Here is a 20,087-nt window from a genome sequence, read left to right on the forward strand (position 1 = left end):
GGAGTGTTGAGAGGGGAAGGAGAGGGATTGGAGTGGGGGAGAGGGGTTGGAGTGGGGGAGGGTGTGAAGGGGGAGGAGGAGGAGAAGGGGATGGTGAAGTGGGTGTGGGAGAGGGGAGGGGTGAGGGGCAGGGGAAGGAGGGAGGGTGGAGTGGGGGAGGGTTAACTGTTTGTCACTGATGATACTGCCAATTAAAAAAACCAGTAACACATGGATGTGGATTCCCTTATCATACTGGAGGCCCGTGGTGAAGTATAGTACAGTACCAGGCAGGGAGAGATCTCTCTCTCTCTCACATTGCTTCAAATCATAGAATCCCTCCAGTGTGGAAACTGGCCCTTTGGCCTAACAAGTCCACACCAACCCTCCAAAGAGTAAACCACCCACACTCCCCTATCCTACATTTACCCCTGACTAATGCACCTCACCTACATGTCCCTGAACACTATGGGTAAATTCAGCATGACCAATTCACCTGACCTGCACATCTTTTGTGAGTGGCACAGTGGCACAGTGGTTAGCACTGCTGCCCTCACAGAGCTAGAGACCTGGGTTCAATTCCTGCCTCAGACAACTGTCTCTGTGGAGTTTGCACATTCTCTCTGTGTCTGCGTGGGTTTCCTCCGGGTGCTCCAGTTTCCTCCCATAGTTTAAAAATGTGCAGGTGAGGTGAATTGGCCACGCTAAATTGCCCATAGTGTTAGGTGTAGGGGAATGGGTCTGGGTGGGTTGCTCTTCGGAGGGTTGGTGTGGACTTGTTGGGCCGAAGGGCCTGTTTCCACACTGTAAGTAATCTAATCTTTTGGACTGTGTGAGGAAACCAGAGCACCTGGAGGAAACCCACGTAGACACAGCGAGAATGTGCAAACTCCACACAGACAGTCATCCGAGGCTGGAATCGAAACCGGTCCCTGGCACTGTGAGGCAGCAGTGCTATCCTCTGAGCCACTATGCCACCTTTCCCACCCCCAACCGTACTGCCCCACTTGTGTTCCTAATCTGCACAAGGGCTGACATATAAACCTGATGCTTGAGTTTCCCTCTCTTCTGGTATTTAGTGATCATGCTGTTTGATTCTCGTAGAGAGGGACTGGTCCCTCCAGTATTGAAGTTACATTGAGAGAGTCTCGGGGTGAGGGTAAGTTGTTTCTCAGGCTCTGTCTCATTGGCACTGAGCTGATCTGGAAGTTTCAGGGTGGGGAGTCCGCCCTCTTTTGCTGACAAGTGAAGCACTAGTCAAGATAAAACAAGTCCCGAATTGGACACAGTATTCACTGAGTCCAAACTTCCTGTGGAGCAGAAGAATGAGAGTAGGGCATGGGGCCAACCCTTGTCCTGCTGAAGCTAGTATCCATCCAGAACAATCCTGCTAATGCACTCTCTTCCTCTGTTTATCTCTCTCTCTCTCTCTCTCTCACATATACAGAACATGTGCAATCTTGTTACAACTTCCTTGCTGAACAATTTTGTCCAAAGTAGTTTAAATAAATCCCTCCTATCCTATAGTACAAGGAGCCAATGCACAAATGCAGGGAACATAGGAAGAGAGATACTCTGAGTCATATGGGCAGAGATGATGATTTCAATAACCTATCAGAAGGGATGCATTCAGTAAATTGCTAATAAGTTGGATGCTGATGCTCTCTGCAGTTTTACATCCAGCAGTCTGAATACAGTGAGGTCATGATGTGATCTAAACTCTCACTGGCTCTCTCCAAAATTGGAACAAAGTGGAATTCTCTCAGGATCGAATTGTGAAGAGGATCTCTCTCAAAATAACTTGGAGTCGGAGCTTTCTCTCGTGTTCTCCTTCGGCAACGTAAGACAACCCTTTTCACTGGAATGGAATGCCTGTTACACCAAAACCCCATGAAGAGATAACGGTGACCCAAAGGTTGTTTACTAAGCTCAGGCTGAAGGGAAGGAAGCGAGAGATGAAGAGATGCAAGGAGAGAATTCTAGAGCTTGGGACATTGATGTTTGATGGTGGAGTGGTTAAAATCTGGGATGTACAAGAAGCCGTAGTGCGATGAATGCAGTTATTTGTTAGAGGAGGGCTTTTGAGTTTGTTCATGGGGCACTGGTGTCGCTGGCCAAGCCTGCGTTTATTGCCCGTCTCAAGTTGCCCTTGAGAAGGTGGTGAGCTGTCTTCTGGAACCGCTGCAGTAACAATGGCGGGCTGAGGCCTTTAAGAATTTGAAAACAGAAGTGGTACAGGAGAACAGCAGTTGAGGTTTGAGGAAGAGGGGAGCGGGAGCTGGATTGGAAGGGCTTCAGAGAGCAGGGACCTGGGTGAGCTGCGAAGATGGAAGCTTAGCTGGAGGCTGGTAGAATTCAGCAAAATTCTAGCTCCAGGATTGAACTTTTAAATGCTTGTCTATGTGTGTGCTCTGTTGCAGTCCCCTGGCGTTCACACCCGGAGAAAGCTGTAACGTGAGATGTTGAGGATGATGCTCACTGTCTTGGCCGTTTGCCTCAGTAGCCTCCTGGATCCAGGTGACTGTCGGCTGCTGGTCAATACTCCCCGGCGACTGCGCGATGAGATCTCCGCCAGAGGTCATCACATTAACCACACGGTGACCATCAAACAGCAGCCCATTGTCTTTAACCATGTCTACAACATCAACGTGCCCATGGATTCAGTGTGTTCTGTCAGGTTGGACAGCTCCACAGAACAAATGGAGTTCACACAGGATGAGGACGGCAGCCAAGACAGTGAACAACATCCGGACAGGCGGGTAGCGTTCACCCACAACATCCATGTCCCCAAACAGACGTGTGATTGCCCACACTCCGACCTGCTCCAGAGCATCCTTGACCGCCTCAAAATGTTGGAGAGAGAGGTGTCCATCCTGAGGCAGCAATGCAGCACTGGCTGCTCTGGACAAAGATCAGCTTCAGGTAAGACATTCTCCCCCATCTCTTCACCCCTGCCCCTGAAATAAACCTCAGGAGCCTTCTCCCCGGGAGTCCTCCTCAAGGTACAGCAGATTTCCTTCCCTCAAGGGCTTTCATGAACCAGAATGTTTTTAATAATTGGATTCACATCTGGCTTCCTCACGGTGGGATTTGAACCTGGTTCCTCAGGAAAGCAAGGATGTGGTCCAATGATCTGTGATTTTGTAACAATTAGTTCAAAGAATTCACTTGATTGACACCACATCCATTACCTTCACCACTCTCTCCCTCCACCACTGACACTCAGTAAGGCAGTGTGCTACCTACAGAGTGCACTGCAGAAATTCTCCAATGATTCTTTGACATCATCTTCCAAACCCACAACATCTATCTCCAAGAAGGACAACAGAATACAGCACTGCAAGTTCCTCTCAAAGCCATCCACCATCCTGACTTGGAAATATATCACCGTTCCTTCCCTGTAGGTGGATCACAGTTGTGGAACTCCCTTCTTAATTGCATTGTGCGTCAACCTACAGCACACAGACGACAGCAATTCAAGAAGGCAGCTCACCACTTCCTTCTCAATGGCAAGTAGATGGTAAGAACAAAGAACATTACAGCACAGGAACAGGCCCTTTGGCTGATCCAGATCCTCTAAACCTGTTGCCTACTTTTTAAGGATCTATATCTCTCTGATACATCTTAAATGACGCTATTGTGCTCATTTCTACCACCTCCACTGGCAACGCATTCCAGACACCCACCACCCTCTGGATAAAGAACTTTCACACATATCTCCCTTAAACTTTTCCCCTCTCATTTTGAACTCGTGACCCCTAGTAACTGAGTCCCCCACTCTGGGGAAAAAGCTTCTTGCTATCCACCCTATCTATACCTCTCATAATTGTGTAGACTTCAATCAGATCCCCCCTCAATCTCCATCTTTCTAATGAAAATAATCCTAATCTACTCAACCTCTCTACATAGCTAATGTCCTCCATACCAGGCAACATCCTGGTGAACCTCCTCTGCACCCTGTCCAAAGCATCCACATCCTTTTGGTAATGTGGCGACCAGAACTGTATGCAGTATTCCAAATGTGGCTGAACCAAAGTCCTATACAACTGTAACATGACCTGCCAACTCTTGTACTCAATACCCATCTGATGGCGGAAAGCATGCCATCTACCTTTTTAACCACTCTACTGACCTGTGTTGCCACCTTCAGGGAACAATGGACCTGAACACCCAGATCTCTCTGTACATCAATTTTCCCCAGGACTTTTCCATTTACTGTATAGTTCACTCTTAAATTGGATCTTCCAAAATGCATCACCTCGCATTAGACCGGACTGAACTCCATCTGCCATTCCTCTGCCCAACTCTCCAATCCATCTACATTCTGTTGCATTCTCTGACAGTCTCCTTCAATATCTGCTATTCCACCAATCTTAGTGTCATCTGTAAACTTGCTAATCAGACCACCTATACCTTCCTCCAAGTTATTTATGTATATCAAAAACAACAGGAACACCACTGGTAATATAGAACTTAGAACATAGAACATTACAGCACAATATAGGCCCTTCGGCCCTCGATGTTATGCCGACTTGTGGAACCAATCTGAAGCCCATTTAACCCACGCTATTCCATTCTTGTCCATATGCCTATCCAATGACCATTTAAATGCCCATAAAGTTGGCAAATCTACTACTGTTGCAGGCAGTGCGTTCCACATTCCTACTACTCTCTGAGTAAAGAAACTGTCTCTGACATCTGTCCTATATCTATCACCCCTCAATTTAAAGCAATGCCCCCTCATGCTAGCCATCACCATCCGAGGGAAAAGGATCTCACTGTCCAACCTATCTCACCCTCTGATTATCTTATATGTCTCAATTAAGTCGCCTCTCAACCTTCTTCTCTCTAATGAAAACAGCTTCAAGTCTCTCAGCCTTTCCTCATAAGACCTTCCCTCCATATCAGGCAACATCCTAGTAAATCTCCTCTGAACCCTTTCCAAAGCTTCCACATCCTTCCTGTAATGTGGTGACCAGAACTGTGTGCAATACTCCAAATGTGATCGCACAAAAGTTTTGTACAGCTGCAACATGATCTCATGGTTCCAGAACTCAATCCCTTTACCAATAAAAGCTAATACTCCATATGCCTTCTTAACAACCTTATCAACCTGGGCGGCACTTTCAGGGATCTATGTACATGGACACCGAGATCTCTCTGCTCATCTACACTACCAAAAATCTTACCAGTAGCCCAATACTCTGCATTCCTGTTGCTCCTTCCAAAGTGAATCACCTCACACTTTTCCACATCAAACTTCATTTACCACCTCTCTGCCCAGTTCTGCAGTTTATCTATATCTCTGTAACCTACAACATCCTTCAGCACTATCCACAACTCCACCGACCTTAGTGTCATCAGCAAATTTACTAACCCATCCTTCTCTGCCCTCATCCCAGGTCATTTATACAAATGGCAAACAACACTGGACCCAAAACAGATCCTTGTGGTACCCCACAAGTAACTGAACTCAGGATGAGCATTTCCCATCAACCACCACCCTCTGTTTTCTGTCATCCAATTTCTGATCCAAACTGCTAAATCACTCTCAATCCCATGCCTCCCTATTTTGTGCAATAGCCTACCATGGGGACCTTTACCAAATGCCTTACTTAAATCCACATACTCCACATTAATTGCTTTACTCTATCCACCTGTTTGGGCTTCTTCTAAGATAACTCAATAAGGTTTGTGGGGCACGACCTACCCTTCACAAAACCATGTTGACTATTCCTAATCAACTTATTACTTTCTAGATGATTATAAATCCGATCTCTTATAACCTTTTTCAACACTTTACCCACAACCGAAGTAAGGCTCACTGGTCTATAATTTCCAGGGTTGTCTCTACTCCCCTTCTTGAACAAGGGGACGACATTTGCTATCCTTCAGTCTTCTGGCACTATTCCTGTAAACAATGATGACATAAAGATCAAAGCCAAAGGCTCGGCAATCTCCTCCCTGTCTTCCTAGAAAATCCTTGGATAAATCTTATCTGGCCCACGGGACTTATCTATTTTGACATTTTCCAGAATTGCTAACACCTCCTCCTTGTGAACTCCAATCCTATCTATTCTAGAAGCCTGTATGTCAGTATTCTCCTTGACAACATTGTCTTTTTCCAGTGTGAATACTGGTGAAAAATATACATTTAGCTCTTCCCCAATCTCCTTGGACTCAATGCACAACTTCCCACCACTGCCCGTGATTGGCCCTAATCTTACTCTCACCATTCTTTTATTCCTTACATACCTATAGAAAGCTTTAGGGTTTTTCTTGATCCTACCTGCCAACGACTTCTCATGTCCCCTCCTTAGCTCTCTCTTTAGGTCCTTCCTGGCTAACTTATAACTCTCAAGCACCAGAAATGAGCCTTCACATCTCACCCTAACATAAACCTCCTTCTTCCTCTTGACAAGAAATTCAACTTCCTTGGTAAATCATGGCTTCCACGCTCAGCCACCTCCTCCCTGCCTGAGGTACATACTCATCAAGGACCTGCAGTTGCTGGTCCTTGAATAAGCTCCACATTTCAATTGTGCCCATTCCTGCAGTTTCCTTCCTCTTCCTCTGCACCCTAAATCTTGCCTAATCACATCATAATTGCCTTTCCCCCAGCGACAACTCTTGCCTTGTGATATATACTTATCCCTTTCCATCACTAAAGCAAACATAACCGAATTGTGGTCACTATCACCAAAGTGCTCACCTACCTCCAAATCTAACACCTGGCCAGGTTCATTACCCAGTACTAAATCTAATGTGGCCTCGCCCCTTTTTGGCCTGTCTATATATTGTGTCAGGAAACCCTCCTGCACACATTGGACAAAAACTGACCCATCTAAAGTACTTGAACTATAGTATTGCTAGTCAATATTTGGAAAGTTAAAGTCCCCTATAACAACTACCCTGTCACTCTAGCTCCTAACAAGGACCACCTTTGCTATCCTTTCCTCTACATCTCTGGAACTATTCAGAGGCCTGTAGAAAACTCTCAACAAGGTGACCTCTCCTTTACTGTCACAGTTCTCCATTTTGAGAAATTCCATTCCACTACTACTCTCTGTCTTCTGTTGCCCAGCCGGTACTTTATCCATCTAGATAGTACACTCTGGACCCCATGCGACTTCACTTTCTCCATCAGCCTACCATGGGGAACTTTATAAAACACCTTACTGAAGTCCACGTATATGACATCTAACAGCCCTTCCCTCATCAATCAACTTTGTCACTTCGTCAAAGTTGGTAAGTTAGTATTAAGTTGGTAAGACATGACCTTCCCTGTTGCCTATCACTGATAAGCCCATTTTCTTACAAGTGAGAATAGATCCTATCCCTCAGTAGCTTCTCCAGCAACTTTCCTACCACTGACATTAGGCTCACTGGTCTATAATTACCTGGATTATCCTGCTACCCTTCTTAAACAAGGGGACAACATTAGCAATTCTCCAGTCCTCCGAGACCTCACCCGTGTTCAAAGATGCTGCAACGTTAAGGCCCCAGCTACTTCTTCTCTTGCTTTCCTCAGTAGCCTGGTATAGATCCCACCGAGACCTGGGGACTAGTCCACCTTAATGCCTTTTAGAATACCCAACACTTCCTCCCTCCTTACGCCGACTTGACCTCGAGTAATCAAGCATCTATCCCTTACCTCAACATCCGTCATGTCACCCTCTCCTTGGTGAATATCGATGCAAAGTATTCATTAAGAATCTCACCCATTTTCTCTGACTCCACGCATAATTTCCCTCCTTTGTCATCTTTCCATAATCTATTCTCATATTTGTACCTATAGCTCACACTGGCTGTTGGGAGGCCTGTAGTGCAGCCCCAACATTGTTACTGCACCCTTCCTATTTCTGCCTCTGCCCATATTGCCTCACTACTTGAGCCAACCCTTTTCTAGTCACCCTCTTGCTCCTTATATATGAACAAAAGGCTTTGGCATTTCCCTTAACCCTGTTTGCTAATGATATTTCATGACCCCTTTTAGCCCTTTTAATTCCTCATTTCAGTTTAGTCCTACTTTCCCAATATTCTTCCAAAGCTTTGTCTGTTTTCAGTCGCCTAGACCTTATGTATGCATCCTTTTTCCTCTTAGCTAGTCTCACAATTTCACCTGTCATCCAGGGTTCCCTAATCTTGGTATTTCTATCCCTCATTTTCACAGGGACATGTCTGTCCTGTACTCTAATCAATCTCTCTTTAAAAGCCTCACACATATCAAATGTGGTTTAATCCTCATACAGCTACTCCCAATCCACATTCCCCAGCTCCTGCTGAATTTTGCTATAGTTGGCCTTCCCCAAGTTTAGCACTCTTCCTTTAGGACCACTCTTGTCTTTGTCCACGAGCATTCTAAAACTTACAGAATTGTGATCACTCTTCCCAAAGTAATCCCCGACTGAAACTTGAACCATCTGGCCAGGCTCATTCTCCAACACCAGGCCCAGTATAGCCCCTTCCCGAGTTGGACTATACTACTCTGTAAAATCCTCCTGGACTCTCCTTACAAATTCTGCTCCATCTAAACCTCTCACACTAAGTGAATCCCAGTCAATGTTGGGAAAATTAAAATCTCCCATCACATCTTTCCATAATCTGTTCACATATTTGTACCTATAGCTAACACTGGTTGTTGGGAGGCCTGTAGTGCAGCCCCAACATTGTTACTGCACCCTTCCTATTTCTGCCTCGGCCCATATTGCCTCACTACTTGCCCATCACATCTTTCCATAATCTGTTCACATATTTGTACCTATAGCTAACACTGGTTGTTGGGAGGCCTGTAGTGCAGCTCCAACATTGTTACTGCACCCTTCCTAATTCTGCCTCGGCCCATATTGCCTCACTACTTGAATCCTCCATAGTGCTCTCCTTCAGCACAGCTGTGATATCCTCTCTGACCACTAATGCAACTCCTCCACCCCTTTTACCTCCCTCTCAATCCTGCCTGAAGCATCAACATCGTGGAATATTTAGTTGCTGATCTTGCCCTTCCCTCAATCAAGTCTCAGTAACAGCAATAACATCAGACTCCCAGGTACGAATCCAAGTCCTATGTCCATCTACCCTGCACCATCCCATTCTACCTCCTAACAAAGATTCACAAACCTGACTTCCCCAGTCGACCCATTGTCTCAGCCTGCATCTGTCCCACTGAATTCACCTCTGTCTACCTTGACACTGTCCTGTCCCCCTTAGTCCAGGAACTCCCCACCTACATTCGGGACACCATCCACGCCTTCACCTCCTCCAAGATATTTGTTTCCCTGGCCCCCAATGCCTTATCTTCACCATGGACATCCAGTCCCGGTACACATTCATCCGCCACGACAAAGATCTCCAAGCCCTCTGTTTCTTCATCCGTCTGGCTGACCTGGTCCTCACCCTCAACAACTACTCCTTCCAATCCTCCCACTTCCTCCAAATCAAAGGGGTAGCCCTGGGCACCCGCATGGACCCCAGCTATGCCTGCCTCTTTGTAGGGTACGTGGAACAGTCCACCTTCCGCAGTTACACCGGCACCACTCCCCATCTGTTCCTTTGCTACATCAATGACTGTATCGGCGCTGCCTCGTGCTCCCATGAGGAGGTTGAACAGTTCATCAAATTCACCAACACCTTCTACCCCGAACTCAAATTCACCTGGACCATCTCGGACACCTGGTTCCCCTTCCTGGGTCTCTCCATCACTGTTTCCGGCGACCAACTAACCATGGACATCTACTTCAAGCTACCTAGACTACTCCCATAGATACCTAGACTACACCTCCTCCCACCCTACGTCCTGTAAAAATGCCATCCCTTATTCTCAATTTCTCTACCTCCACCACATCTGTTCCCCACATCCTACTATAGAATATCTCAGATGGCCTCCTTCTTCCAAGATCGCAATTTCCCCTCCCACATGGTTGGCAATGCCCTCTAGTGCAAATTCTCCACTTCCCACACCATCGCCCTTGAACCCCAGCTCCAACCACAACAAGGACAGAACCCCCACTCCTCACCTTCCACCCCATCAACCTCCACACAAATCACATCATCCTCCGCCACTTCCATCACCTACAAATGGATCCCACCACCAGAGATATATTTCCCTCCCCAGCCCTATCATTCCCTCCATGACTCCCTCATCAGATCCACCCCACCCCACCAGCCCACGCCACTCCCGGCACCTTCCCCTGCCTCCGCAGGAAGTGCATAATCTGCGCCCACACCTGTCCCCTCACCTCGGCCAAAGCTCCAAAGGATCCTTCCACATCCAACAAAAATCTACCAGTGTCATCTACTGCATCTGTTGCACCTGGTGTGGTCTCCTATCCATTGGGGAGACAGGATGCCTACTTGCAGAGCATTTCAGAGAACATCTCTGGGACATCTGCACCCACTGCCCCATGGCTGAACACTTCAACTCCCCCTCCCACTCCATCGAGGACATTCAGGTCCTGGGCCTCCTCCCCCGCCAAACTGTTATCACCCCCGCCTGGAGGAAGAACGCCTCATATTCCACCTTGCAACCACACGGGATCAATGTGGATTTCACCAGTTTCCTCATTTCCCGTCTCCCCCATAATATCCCAGTCCCAAGCCACCAACTCGGCACCACCCTCCTGACCTGTCCATCACCTTTCCCATCTATCCGCCCCACCCTCCTCTCCGACCTATCACCTTCTCCCCCATGTTCCACTACCTTTCACATTCCCAGCTACCTTGCTCCTTACCCCAACCCCTTCCCATTTACCTCAGCCCCCGGCCCGCAAGCTTCATTCCTGATGAAGGGTTTCTGCCCGAAATGTTGATTCTCCTGCTCCTTGGATGCTGTCTTACCTGCTGTGCTTTTCCAGCACCACACTCTCAACTCCTTCTTGCATTTAAACAAATGCACCTCAGATCACCAGTTCATCATCTGCTTCCTACCTATTCTTCCCCTTAGTCATGCTGATTTCATTCTCTGGTTCCTTAAAGGCTTTACTTTCTGCCTCCTTACTCTCCACTATCCTCCTCATTTGGTTCCCATTCCCCTGCCATGTTAGTTCAAACACTCCCCAACAGCATTAGCAAAAGCACCCCCAAGGACATTGGTTCCAGTCCAGCCCAGGTATGGACCGTCCATTTTGTAACAGTCCCACTTCCCCCAGAACTGGTTGGAATGTCCCAAAACTCTTTAATCCTCCTTCCTGCACCATTTCTCAGGCCACTCTTTCATCCTGCCTATTTCTTCTTTTCTACTCCGACTAGCAGTGGTAGCAATCCTGAGATTACTAACTCTGAAGTCCTCCTTTTTTAACTTGACTCCTAACTCCCTAAATTCTGCTTTTAGGACCCCATCCCATTTATTAACAAATCATTGGTGCCTGTATGCACCACGACAGCTGGCTGTTCACCCTCTCCCTTTAGAATGTCCTGCAGCCGATCAGAGTCATCCCTGACCCATGCACCTGGAAGGCAACATACCATTCAGGAGTCTTGTTTTTGAGAATCGCCTATCTACTCCCCTTACAAATGAATCCCCTATAAGCCCTTCATCAGGAATGAGGGCTGATGATGAAGGGCTTTTGCTCGAAACATCGATTTTCCTGCTCCTTGGATGCTGCCTGACTTGCTGTGCTTTTCCAGCACCATTCTAATCTAGTCCCCTATAACTATATCCCTTTTACTCTTTTTCCAGCCCTACTGTACAGCAAAGCCAGCCATGGTGTCATGAATCTGTCTACTGCTGCCTTCCCCTAGTGAGCCATCTCCCACAACATTATCCAAAATGGTAGACCTGTTTTGGAGGGAGATGACCACAGGGGACACCTGCACTGCCTTCCTGCTCTTTCTCTGCCTTTTGGTCACCCATTTCCTTTCTCCCTCTCCAGTGCTAATCTGTAGTATGACCAATTCACTAAACGTGCTATCCATGACCTCCTCAGCATTGCTGATGCTCCAAAGTGAGTCCATCTGCAGCTCCAGAGCCATCATGTGGTCTAACAGGAGCTGCAGCTGGACACACTTCCTGCAGGTGAAGGAGTCAGGGACATCAGCCGCGTCGCTGAGCTCCCACATTGAGCAAGAGGAGCAGAACACAGATCTGGGACCTCCTGCCATTTTTACTCTTAAACTTAACTTAGTCCAATTATAATATCAAATAATAGATAAGTGAAAAAAGAAATAAAGAAAAAAATATCAATCACACATGAAAAAGGAATAGAGAAACCTTATCGTGTAGTGTCTCAGGTTCAGCCACTGCCCAAACGTATCAGTTCACTCGCCTTCCCAGAATGCAATTCAGCCGCTCCCACTCAGCTCCTCGCTCTCCCCACTCCCCACTCCCGCTGCTGCTGAAAATGGAGGCCGCTGACTCTCGAGGTACGTCCTTTTAGCTGATGGACAATAAATACTGGCCAAACCAGCAGCATCCACACCCCATGAATGAATTAAGAATGAATCTGTGCAGAATCTGGATTACGGTCTGGATGCATTGCACGAAAGTATGGAAGAGGCGACTTCAGCTGAGGCTTTCAAGAGGATGTTAAATATTACCTAAAAAGAAAGGTTATGGAGGGCTCCAGGAAAAAGTAGAGAGCATTGGAGAGTGAGCATTAGTTACTCCTCCTATCCTCCTCAGTGATGAGCACTTTACAGAACTTTTCCCATGGTCAGCTATAGAGGGTGGTGGGGAGATTACTGAAGCCCAGCACTCACATCAGCTCTGCGACACACACAGGGACTCTTGCCCATGATGGGGGAACACTGTGTTATGTCAACGTGCTGATGGCCAGGCATTCATTTCACAAAGTTCCCTTATAACCTATTAATACATCCAGGCAGTAAGGGAGTGCCATGGTGGCTCAGTGGTTAGCATTGCTGCCTCACAGTCACAGGGACCTGGGTTTGAAACTTGCCTCGGGCGACTGTCTGTGTGGAGTTTGCACATTCTCCCCGTGTCTGCTTGAGTTTCCTCCCACAGTCCAAAGATGTGCAGGTTAGGTGAATTGGCCATGCTAAATTGATCATAGTGTTCTGGGATGTGTAGGTTAGTGCCTTAGTCAGGGGTAAATATAGGATAATAGAGTAGGGGAATGGATCTGGGTAGGTTACTCTTCAGAGGGTTGGTGTGGATTTGTTGGGCTGAAGGGCCTGTTTCCACACTGTAGGGATTCTATGGTTCTCAATCAATTCACTGGTGGATCCCACCTCACAAACTCCAACTCATGAAAACCAACCCCCACCAAACCTCATAGTGAAGTCATTCCTGGTCAGAGATACGCCTACCCCTGTCCTTGCAGAGGGTGGTGTTCCCATGTATCTGCTGCCCTTGCCCTTCGAGATGGAAGTGGTTGTAGGTTTAGAAAGTGCTGTTTAAGTTGCATTGTCATTCACTGCAGAGCGTCTTGTAGGTGGAATGCACTGTAATCCTGTCCACCTCAAAAATCTACTCTCGATCTCCTTTGCTCCAAGGGAGAACAATCTCAGCTTCTCTAACTGAACCTTTTCAGTAAAATCCCTCTTCACAGGACCCATTCTGGTAAATCTCTCCTGCAGGCTCTCAGTTACCCTCTCATCTTTCTTGGTGTGTCTGAAGATTCAGCATCACTTCCTTGCTTTTGTACCTGATGTTTCTATTTAGAGTCATAGAGTCACAGAATCATAGAGATATACAGTGCAGAAAAGGGCTCTTCAGTTCGACTTGGCCATGCCAACCAGATATCCTAAATAAATCTAGTCCCATTTGCCAGCACTTGGCCCATATCCCTCCAAATCTTTCCTATTCATGTATTCATCCAAATGTCTCTTAAATATCGTAATTGTATCAGCCTCCACCACTTCCTCTGGCAGCTCATTCCACACACGCACCACCCTCTGTGCGAAAAGGTTGCCCCTTAGGTTCCTTTAAATCTTTCCCCTTTCACCTTAATATCTATGTCATTTAGTTTTAAACTGCCCCACCCCAGAGAAAAAGCTCTTGGATATTCACCTATTCTATGCCCCTCTTGATTTTATGAACCTCTCTAAGGTCACCCCTCAACCTCCAATGCTCCAGGGAAAACAGCCTCAGCCTGTTCAGCCTCTCCTTATAGCTCAAACCCTCCAACCCTGGCAACATCCTTGTAAATCTTTTCTGAACCCTTTCAAGTTTCAATCCTTCCTATAGCAGGGAGACCAGAATGGCACGCAATATTCCAACATAGTACAGCCGCAACATGACCTCCCAACTCCTGTACTCAATACTCTGACCAATAAAGGAAAGCATACCAAATGCCTTCTTCACTATCCTATCTACCTGTGACTCCACTTTCAAGGAACTGTAACCTGCACTTCAAGGTCTCTGTTCAGCAACACTCCCTAGGACCTTACTATTAAATGTATACGTTCTGCTAAGATTTGCTTTCTCAAAATGCAGCACCTCACATTTATCTAAATTAAACTCCATCTGCCACTCAGCCTATTGGCTGATCTGATCAAGATCCCATTGTACTCTGAGGTAACCTACTTCGCTGACCACCTGCAATTTTGGTGTTATCTGCAAGCTTACTAACCATACCTCCTACGTTCACATCCACATCATTGATATAAGTGACAGACATCAGTGGACCCAGCACCGATCCTACTGGCAAATTGCTAGTCACAGTCCTCCAGTCTGAAAAGCAACTCTCCACCACCATCCTCTGTCTTCTACCTTCGAGCCAGTTCTGTATCCAAATGGCTAATTCTCCCAGAATTCCCTTTGATCTAACCTTGCTAACCAATCTCCCATGAGGAACCTTGTTGAATGCCTAACTGAAGTCCATATAGATTATCTCCACTGCTCTTCCTTAATCAATCCTCTTTGTTACTTCTTCAAAAAAATCAATCAAGCTGGTGAGACATGATTTCCCATGCACAAAGCCACGCTGAATATCCCTAATCAGTCCTTGCTTTTCAAAATACATGTCCATCCTGTCCCTCAGGATTCCTACCAACAACATACCCAATACTGAAGTCAGACTCACCAGTTCCCTGGATTTTCCTTGCCAACTTTCTTAAATAATGACACCATGTTAGCCAACCTCCAGTCTTCCAGCACCTCCCCTGTTGCTATTTAATCTCAAGATTCCATTTGCTTTGCTCTCTTAGTATATCCTCTAACCCTCACAAATTGATATCCAGACACTCTAAGATCCCTTAGTCTTTGCTCATTCTTTAGAATTGAGTCAATAAGTTTATTCTCACCATCGCTTCCTCTGACATGCATCACTTCACACCTATTTACACTGAACTCCATTTGCTGTCTGTCTGCCCATTCTGCATTTTATGTGGTATCTTGTCATCACATTCTTAAATCCAGATTGACAACATGCACCATCTCCCTTTCTCACCCTCTCTCTCTTTCTGCTACATCCTGTCTCACTGTCTCCCATCACCCACTTTGTTTCTGTTCCCCTTCCTTGCATTCTATCTCGCGGAATCATGCGTTCAGTTCTGGTCACCACATTACAGGATGGATGTGGAGACTTTGGAGAAGAAGTTAACCAGGATGCTGTCTGGATTAGAATTTTTGAACTATAAGAGGTGGCACGGTGGCACAGTGGTTAGCACTGCTGCCTCACAGCGCCAGAGACCTGGGTTCAATTCCCGCCTCAGGCAACTGTCTGTGTGGAGTTTGCACATTCTCCCCGTGTCTGCGTGGGTTTCCTCTGGGTGCTCCGGTTTCCTCCCACAGTCCAAAAAATGTGCAGATTAGGTGAATTGGCTATGCTAAATTGCCCATAGTGTTAGGTGTAGGGGAATGGGTCTGGGTGGGGTTGCTCTTCAGAGGGTCAGTATGGACTTATTGGGCCGAAGGGCCTGTTTCCACACTGTAGGGAATCTAATCATCGGTTAGAGAAACTTGGGTTGTTTTCTCTGGAGCGGCTGAAGGGAGACTTGATAGAAGTCTATAAAATTATGGGATGCGTATACAGGGTTGACGATCAGAATCTTTTTCCCCAGAGTTGAAATGTCTAATACAAGGGAACATACATTTAAGGTGAGAGGGGGAAAGTTCAAAGGAGATGTGAGGGGCAAGGTTTTTACACAGCGAGGAATAGGAGTGTGGAATGTGCTGCAAGCAGTGGTGGTTGAGGCAGATAAGATAGGGGGGCATTTAAGGAATTTTTAGATAAGCACATGAATATGCAAGGAATGGAGGAATATGCCAAGGGGAGGTAGACGGTATTAGTTTAATTTGCCGTCATGTTCGGCGCATCTTCGTGGGATGAAGGGCCCATTCCTATAATGTACCTACTATTCCTACTATGTTCGATATTCTGCATCAACTGCCCTACCTTCATCCAAACACTTGATCACCTCTTTGAAAAATTCAATCAAATTCATTTGGCATGGCCTCCCTCTGACAAAGGCATGCTGGCTATCTTGATCAAACCTTGCCTCACTAAATGGAGTTTAATTTTCTCCGTCACAGTTTCCTCCAAGTGTTTCCCTACCATTAATGTTGGACTCACTGGCCTATTGTTCCCCTCTTTCACCATTAATTTCGAGTGGAATCACATTCGCTGTCCACCAGCCCTCTGGCTCCATATTCAGATGTCCCCCTTGCTCCCCAATGGGCCCACCTCCTTTCCTGGATGTTCTCTTCACCTTGATCTACCTGTAGAATATCTTCAGATTCTCCCTAACATTGCCCACCAGCGTTTTCTCATACTTTCTCTTAATTCTCCTAATGGCTTTTTTTGACTTCCCTTGCACTTTCCACATTCATTTCAGGCCTTCACTGTTTTTGCTCCCTTTGTATGTGTTATACATTTCTCTTTGCCATTTTATCCAGTCCTGGCTATTCTTAGATATCTATGGTTCTCTGGGCTTGTCGGTCCCAAATTTCACTCTGAAGGAAACTTTTGAATTCCTCCCATTGTTCTGTTGTAGATATACCTTCAAGTAGCTGTTCCGAGTCTACTTTGGTTAGATCCTGGTTTAGATTAGATTACCTACAGTGTGGAATCAGGCCCTTCGGCCCAACAAGTCCACACCGACCCGCCGAAGCGTAACCCACTCAGACCCATTCTCCTATATTTACCCCTTCACCTAACACTACGGGCAATTTAGCATGGCCAATTCACCTGACCTGCACATTTTGGACTGTGGGAGGAAACCGGAGCACCCGGAGGAAACTCACGCAGACACGGGGAGAATGTGCAAACTCCTCACAGAGAGTTGCCTGAGGCGGGAATTGAACCCCGGTCACTGGCGCTGTGAGGCATCAGTGCTAACCACTATGCCACCATGCCACCGAGTTTATTATCATAAAATCTGCCTTACCACTATCCAAAACCCTTTTCTTTCAGACCATCTTTCCCCTTTGCCATAACAAACTTAAAAATGTATGGTGTTGTGGTCGCTATCATTGAAAGGCTCCCTCACTGCCACCTCAAACAGCTGTCCGGTGTCATTCCCTGGAATGGGCGGCACGGTGGCTCAGTGGCTAGCACTGCTGCGTCACAACGCCAGGGATCCGGGTTCGGTTCCACCCTTGGGAGGCTGTTTGTGTGGTGTTTGCAAATTTTCCCCGTGTCTGCGTGGGTTTCTTTCGGGTGCTCCGGTTTCCTCCCACAGTCCAAAGATGTGCAGGTTAGGTGGATTGGCCATGGGAAATATAGGGTTTCAGGGATGGGGTGGGTCAGGGTGGTATGGGCTGAATGGTCTGCTTCCCAGTGTTGGGATTCTAAGAATTAGATCCCCCAGTACTGTACTGTTCCTTGGAGGACCATCCACATGTTGATATAAGACGCTTTCTTGCATACATTTCAAGAAATTTGCCCTCTCTGAACCCTTTATAGTAATGATGTGGAGGAGCCGGTGTTGGACTGGGGTGTACAAAATTAAAAATCACACAACACCAGGTTATAGTCCAACAGGTTTATTTGGAAGAACTAGCTTTTGGAGCGACGCTCCTTCATCAGGGAGTCCCTTTATAATATTAGAGAAGTGGAAATCCTCTATTATCTTATTATGAATTTGACATGCCTTAGAGAATTGAATTGATCACCTCTCTAACCCTTTCCCTGGAATGGCTGTGGGACTTGCACTTGGTCTGTGATGGTTCATCCTTTATACCCTCACGCCAATCTCTCTCTCTGTCATCATCTTTCTCTGTCACCCAGCTTCCCTCTTGCCGTTGCCCTAGTTCTCTCTACCTTTTGACCACTTTCTCTCTCTCCGTATTGCCCTTTCTATCTGTGTCTCATCTCTCTCTCTCTCTCTCTCTCTGTGAATCTGTTTTCCTTTCACTGTCATCATCTCTCAATTTCTCTGTCTCCTCTCTCTTCCCCTTCACCCCCCTCTCCAAAATTGGCTCTGGAGTTTGTGTTGCTCACCCTGTCTCTCCTCCTCTCTCTCTCCTCAGGTCGGATTGACTATGCCCCCATGTGTAATGGCCATGGTAACTTCAGCATGGAGACGTGTGACTGCAGCTGTGAACTTGGCTGGACAGGCAAGGGCTGCTCAGTGCAATGCTGCCAGTCCAACTGCAGTGGGCATGGGCTGTGTGTTGATGGGCAATGCCTCTGTGACCAGGGCTACACAGGGCAGGACTGCAGTGAGCTGCAATGCCCTGGCAACTGCAGTGGACATGGGCTCTGTGTGGAAGCCGAGTGTGTATGTGAGGAACCGTACACTGGAGCGGACTGTGGGCAACTGAGGTGTCTCAACGGCTGCAGCCAGAACAGGCAATGTAACCATGGCGTGTGCTCCTGTCAAGAGGGCTACACTGGACAGGACTGTGGGCAAGGTAAGGCTGGCTACACTGAGGGCCAGTGCAGGGGGATGGAATGTGGATTGGGGAGGGGCTCACTGTGGAGAGGTTCAGTGAGGGGAAGGGGCTCAGTGTGAGTGGGGCGGCATGGTGGCACAGTGGTTAGCACTGATGCCTCACAGCGCCAGAGACCTGGGTTCAATTCCCGCCTCGGGCAACTGTCTGTGTGGAGTTTGCACATTCTCCCCGTGTCTGCGTGGGTTTCCTCCGGGTGCTCCGGTTTCCTCCCACAGTCCAAAAATGTGCAGGTCAGGTGAATTGGCCATGCTAAATTGCCTGTAGTGTTAGGTGCAGGGTAAATGTAGGGGAATGGGTCTGGGTGGGTTGCGCTTTCCACACTGTAAGTAATCTAAAGTAATCTAAAGGTTCAATGTGGAGGAGGGGTTCAGTGTGAGGGTGAGGCTCGGTGCAAGGGAGAGGTTCAATGTTAAGGGTCTTAAGTTGGGGGATGGGATCAGTCTTGTGGACACGTGGGGAGCCTGAGTGTGGAGGTGAGATTTGGTGTGGGGAAGGACACAGTGTGGGCCAAGGGCACAATGTGAAGGTGAGCTCAGTGTGGTGTAGGGATGGGGAGAAGCTCATTGCACTGGGAGGGGTTCAGTGTGGGGGAGGGGTTCAGTGTGGGGGAGGAGCTCAGTGCAGGGTTCAGTGTGGGGGGAAGGGTTCATTGTAAATTAGATTAGGTTACTTACAGTGTGGAAACAGCCTTTTGGCCCAACAAATCCACACTGACCCGCAACCCATTCCCCTACATTTGCCCCTTACCTAACACTACGGGCAATTTAGCATGGCCAATTCACCTGACATGCACATCTTTGGACTGTGGGAGGAAACCGGAGCACCCGGAGGAAACCCACACAGACACGAGGAGAATGTGCAAACTCCACACAGTCAGTCGCCTGAGGTGGGAATTGAACCCGGGTCTCTGGCGCTGTGAGGCAGCAGTGCTAACCACTGTGCCACCCACAAATTACTTACAATGTGGAAAGAGGCCCTTCAGCCCAACAAGTCCACACAGACCCTCCGAAGAGCAACCCACCCAAACCCATTCCCCTACATTTACCCCTTCACCTAACACAATGGGCAATTTAGCATGGCCAATTCACCTGACCTGCACATTTTTTGGACTGTGGGAGGAAACCGGAGCACCCGGAGGAAACCCACGCAGACACGGGGAGAATTTGCAAACTCCACACCGACAGTCGCCTGAGGCATGAATTGAACTCGGGTCTCTGGTGCTGTGAGGCAGCAGTGCTTACCATTGGGGGAAGGGTTCAGTGTGGGGGGAAGGGTTCAGTGTGAGGGGAAGGGTTCAGTGTGGGGGAGGAGC

At 47.4% G+C, this 20,087-nt stretch overlaps 1 protein-coding gene across 5 annotated transcripts in view; it reads left to right on the forward strand.

The window, feature by feature from the left end:
- tnr (tenascin R (restrictin, janusin)) overlaps positions 1–20,087 on the forward strand; it is a 157,902-nt gene that overhangs the window by 39,079 nt on the left and 98,736 nt on the right. For 3 of the 5 annotated variants that reach the window (XM_043700044.1, XM_043700043.1, XM_043700048.1), the window contains exons 2-3: positions 2,400–2,901; positions 18,350–18,733. In XM_043700044.1, coding sequence (XP_043555979.1) covers positions 2,439–2,901; positions 18,350–18,733 — 847 coding nt within the window. In that variant the 5' untranslated portion in view covers positions 2,400–2,438. The other 2 variants (XM_043700047.1, XM_043700045.1) reach the window with 2 other exon arrangements.

Source organism: Chiloscyllium plagiosum, chromosome 11 (assembly GCF_004010195.1).
Source record: "Chiloscyllium plagiosum isolate BGI_BamShark_2017 chromosome 11, ASM401019v2, whole genome shotgun sequence".
NCBI lineage: Eukaryota > Metazoa > Chordata > Chondrichthyes > Orectolobiformes > Hemiscylliidae > Chiloscyllium > Chiloscyllium plagiosum.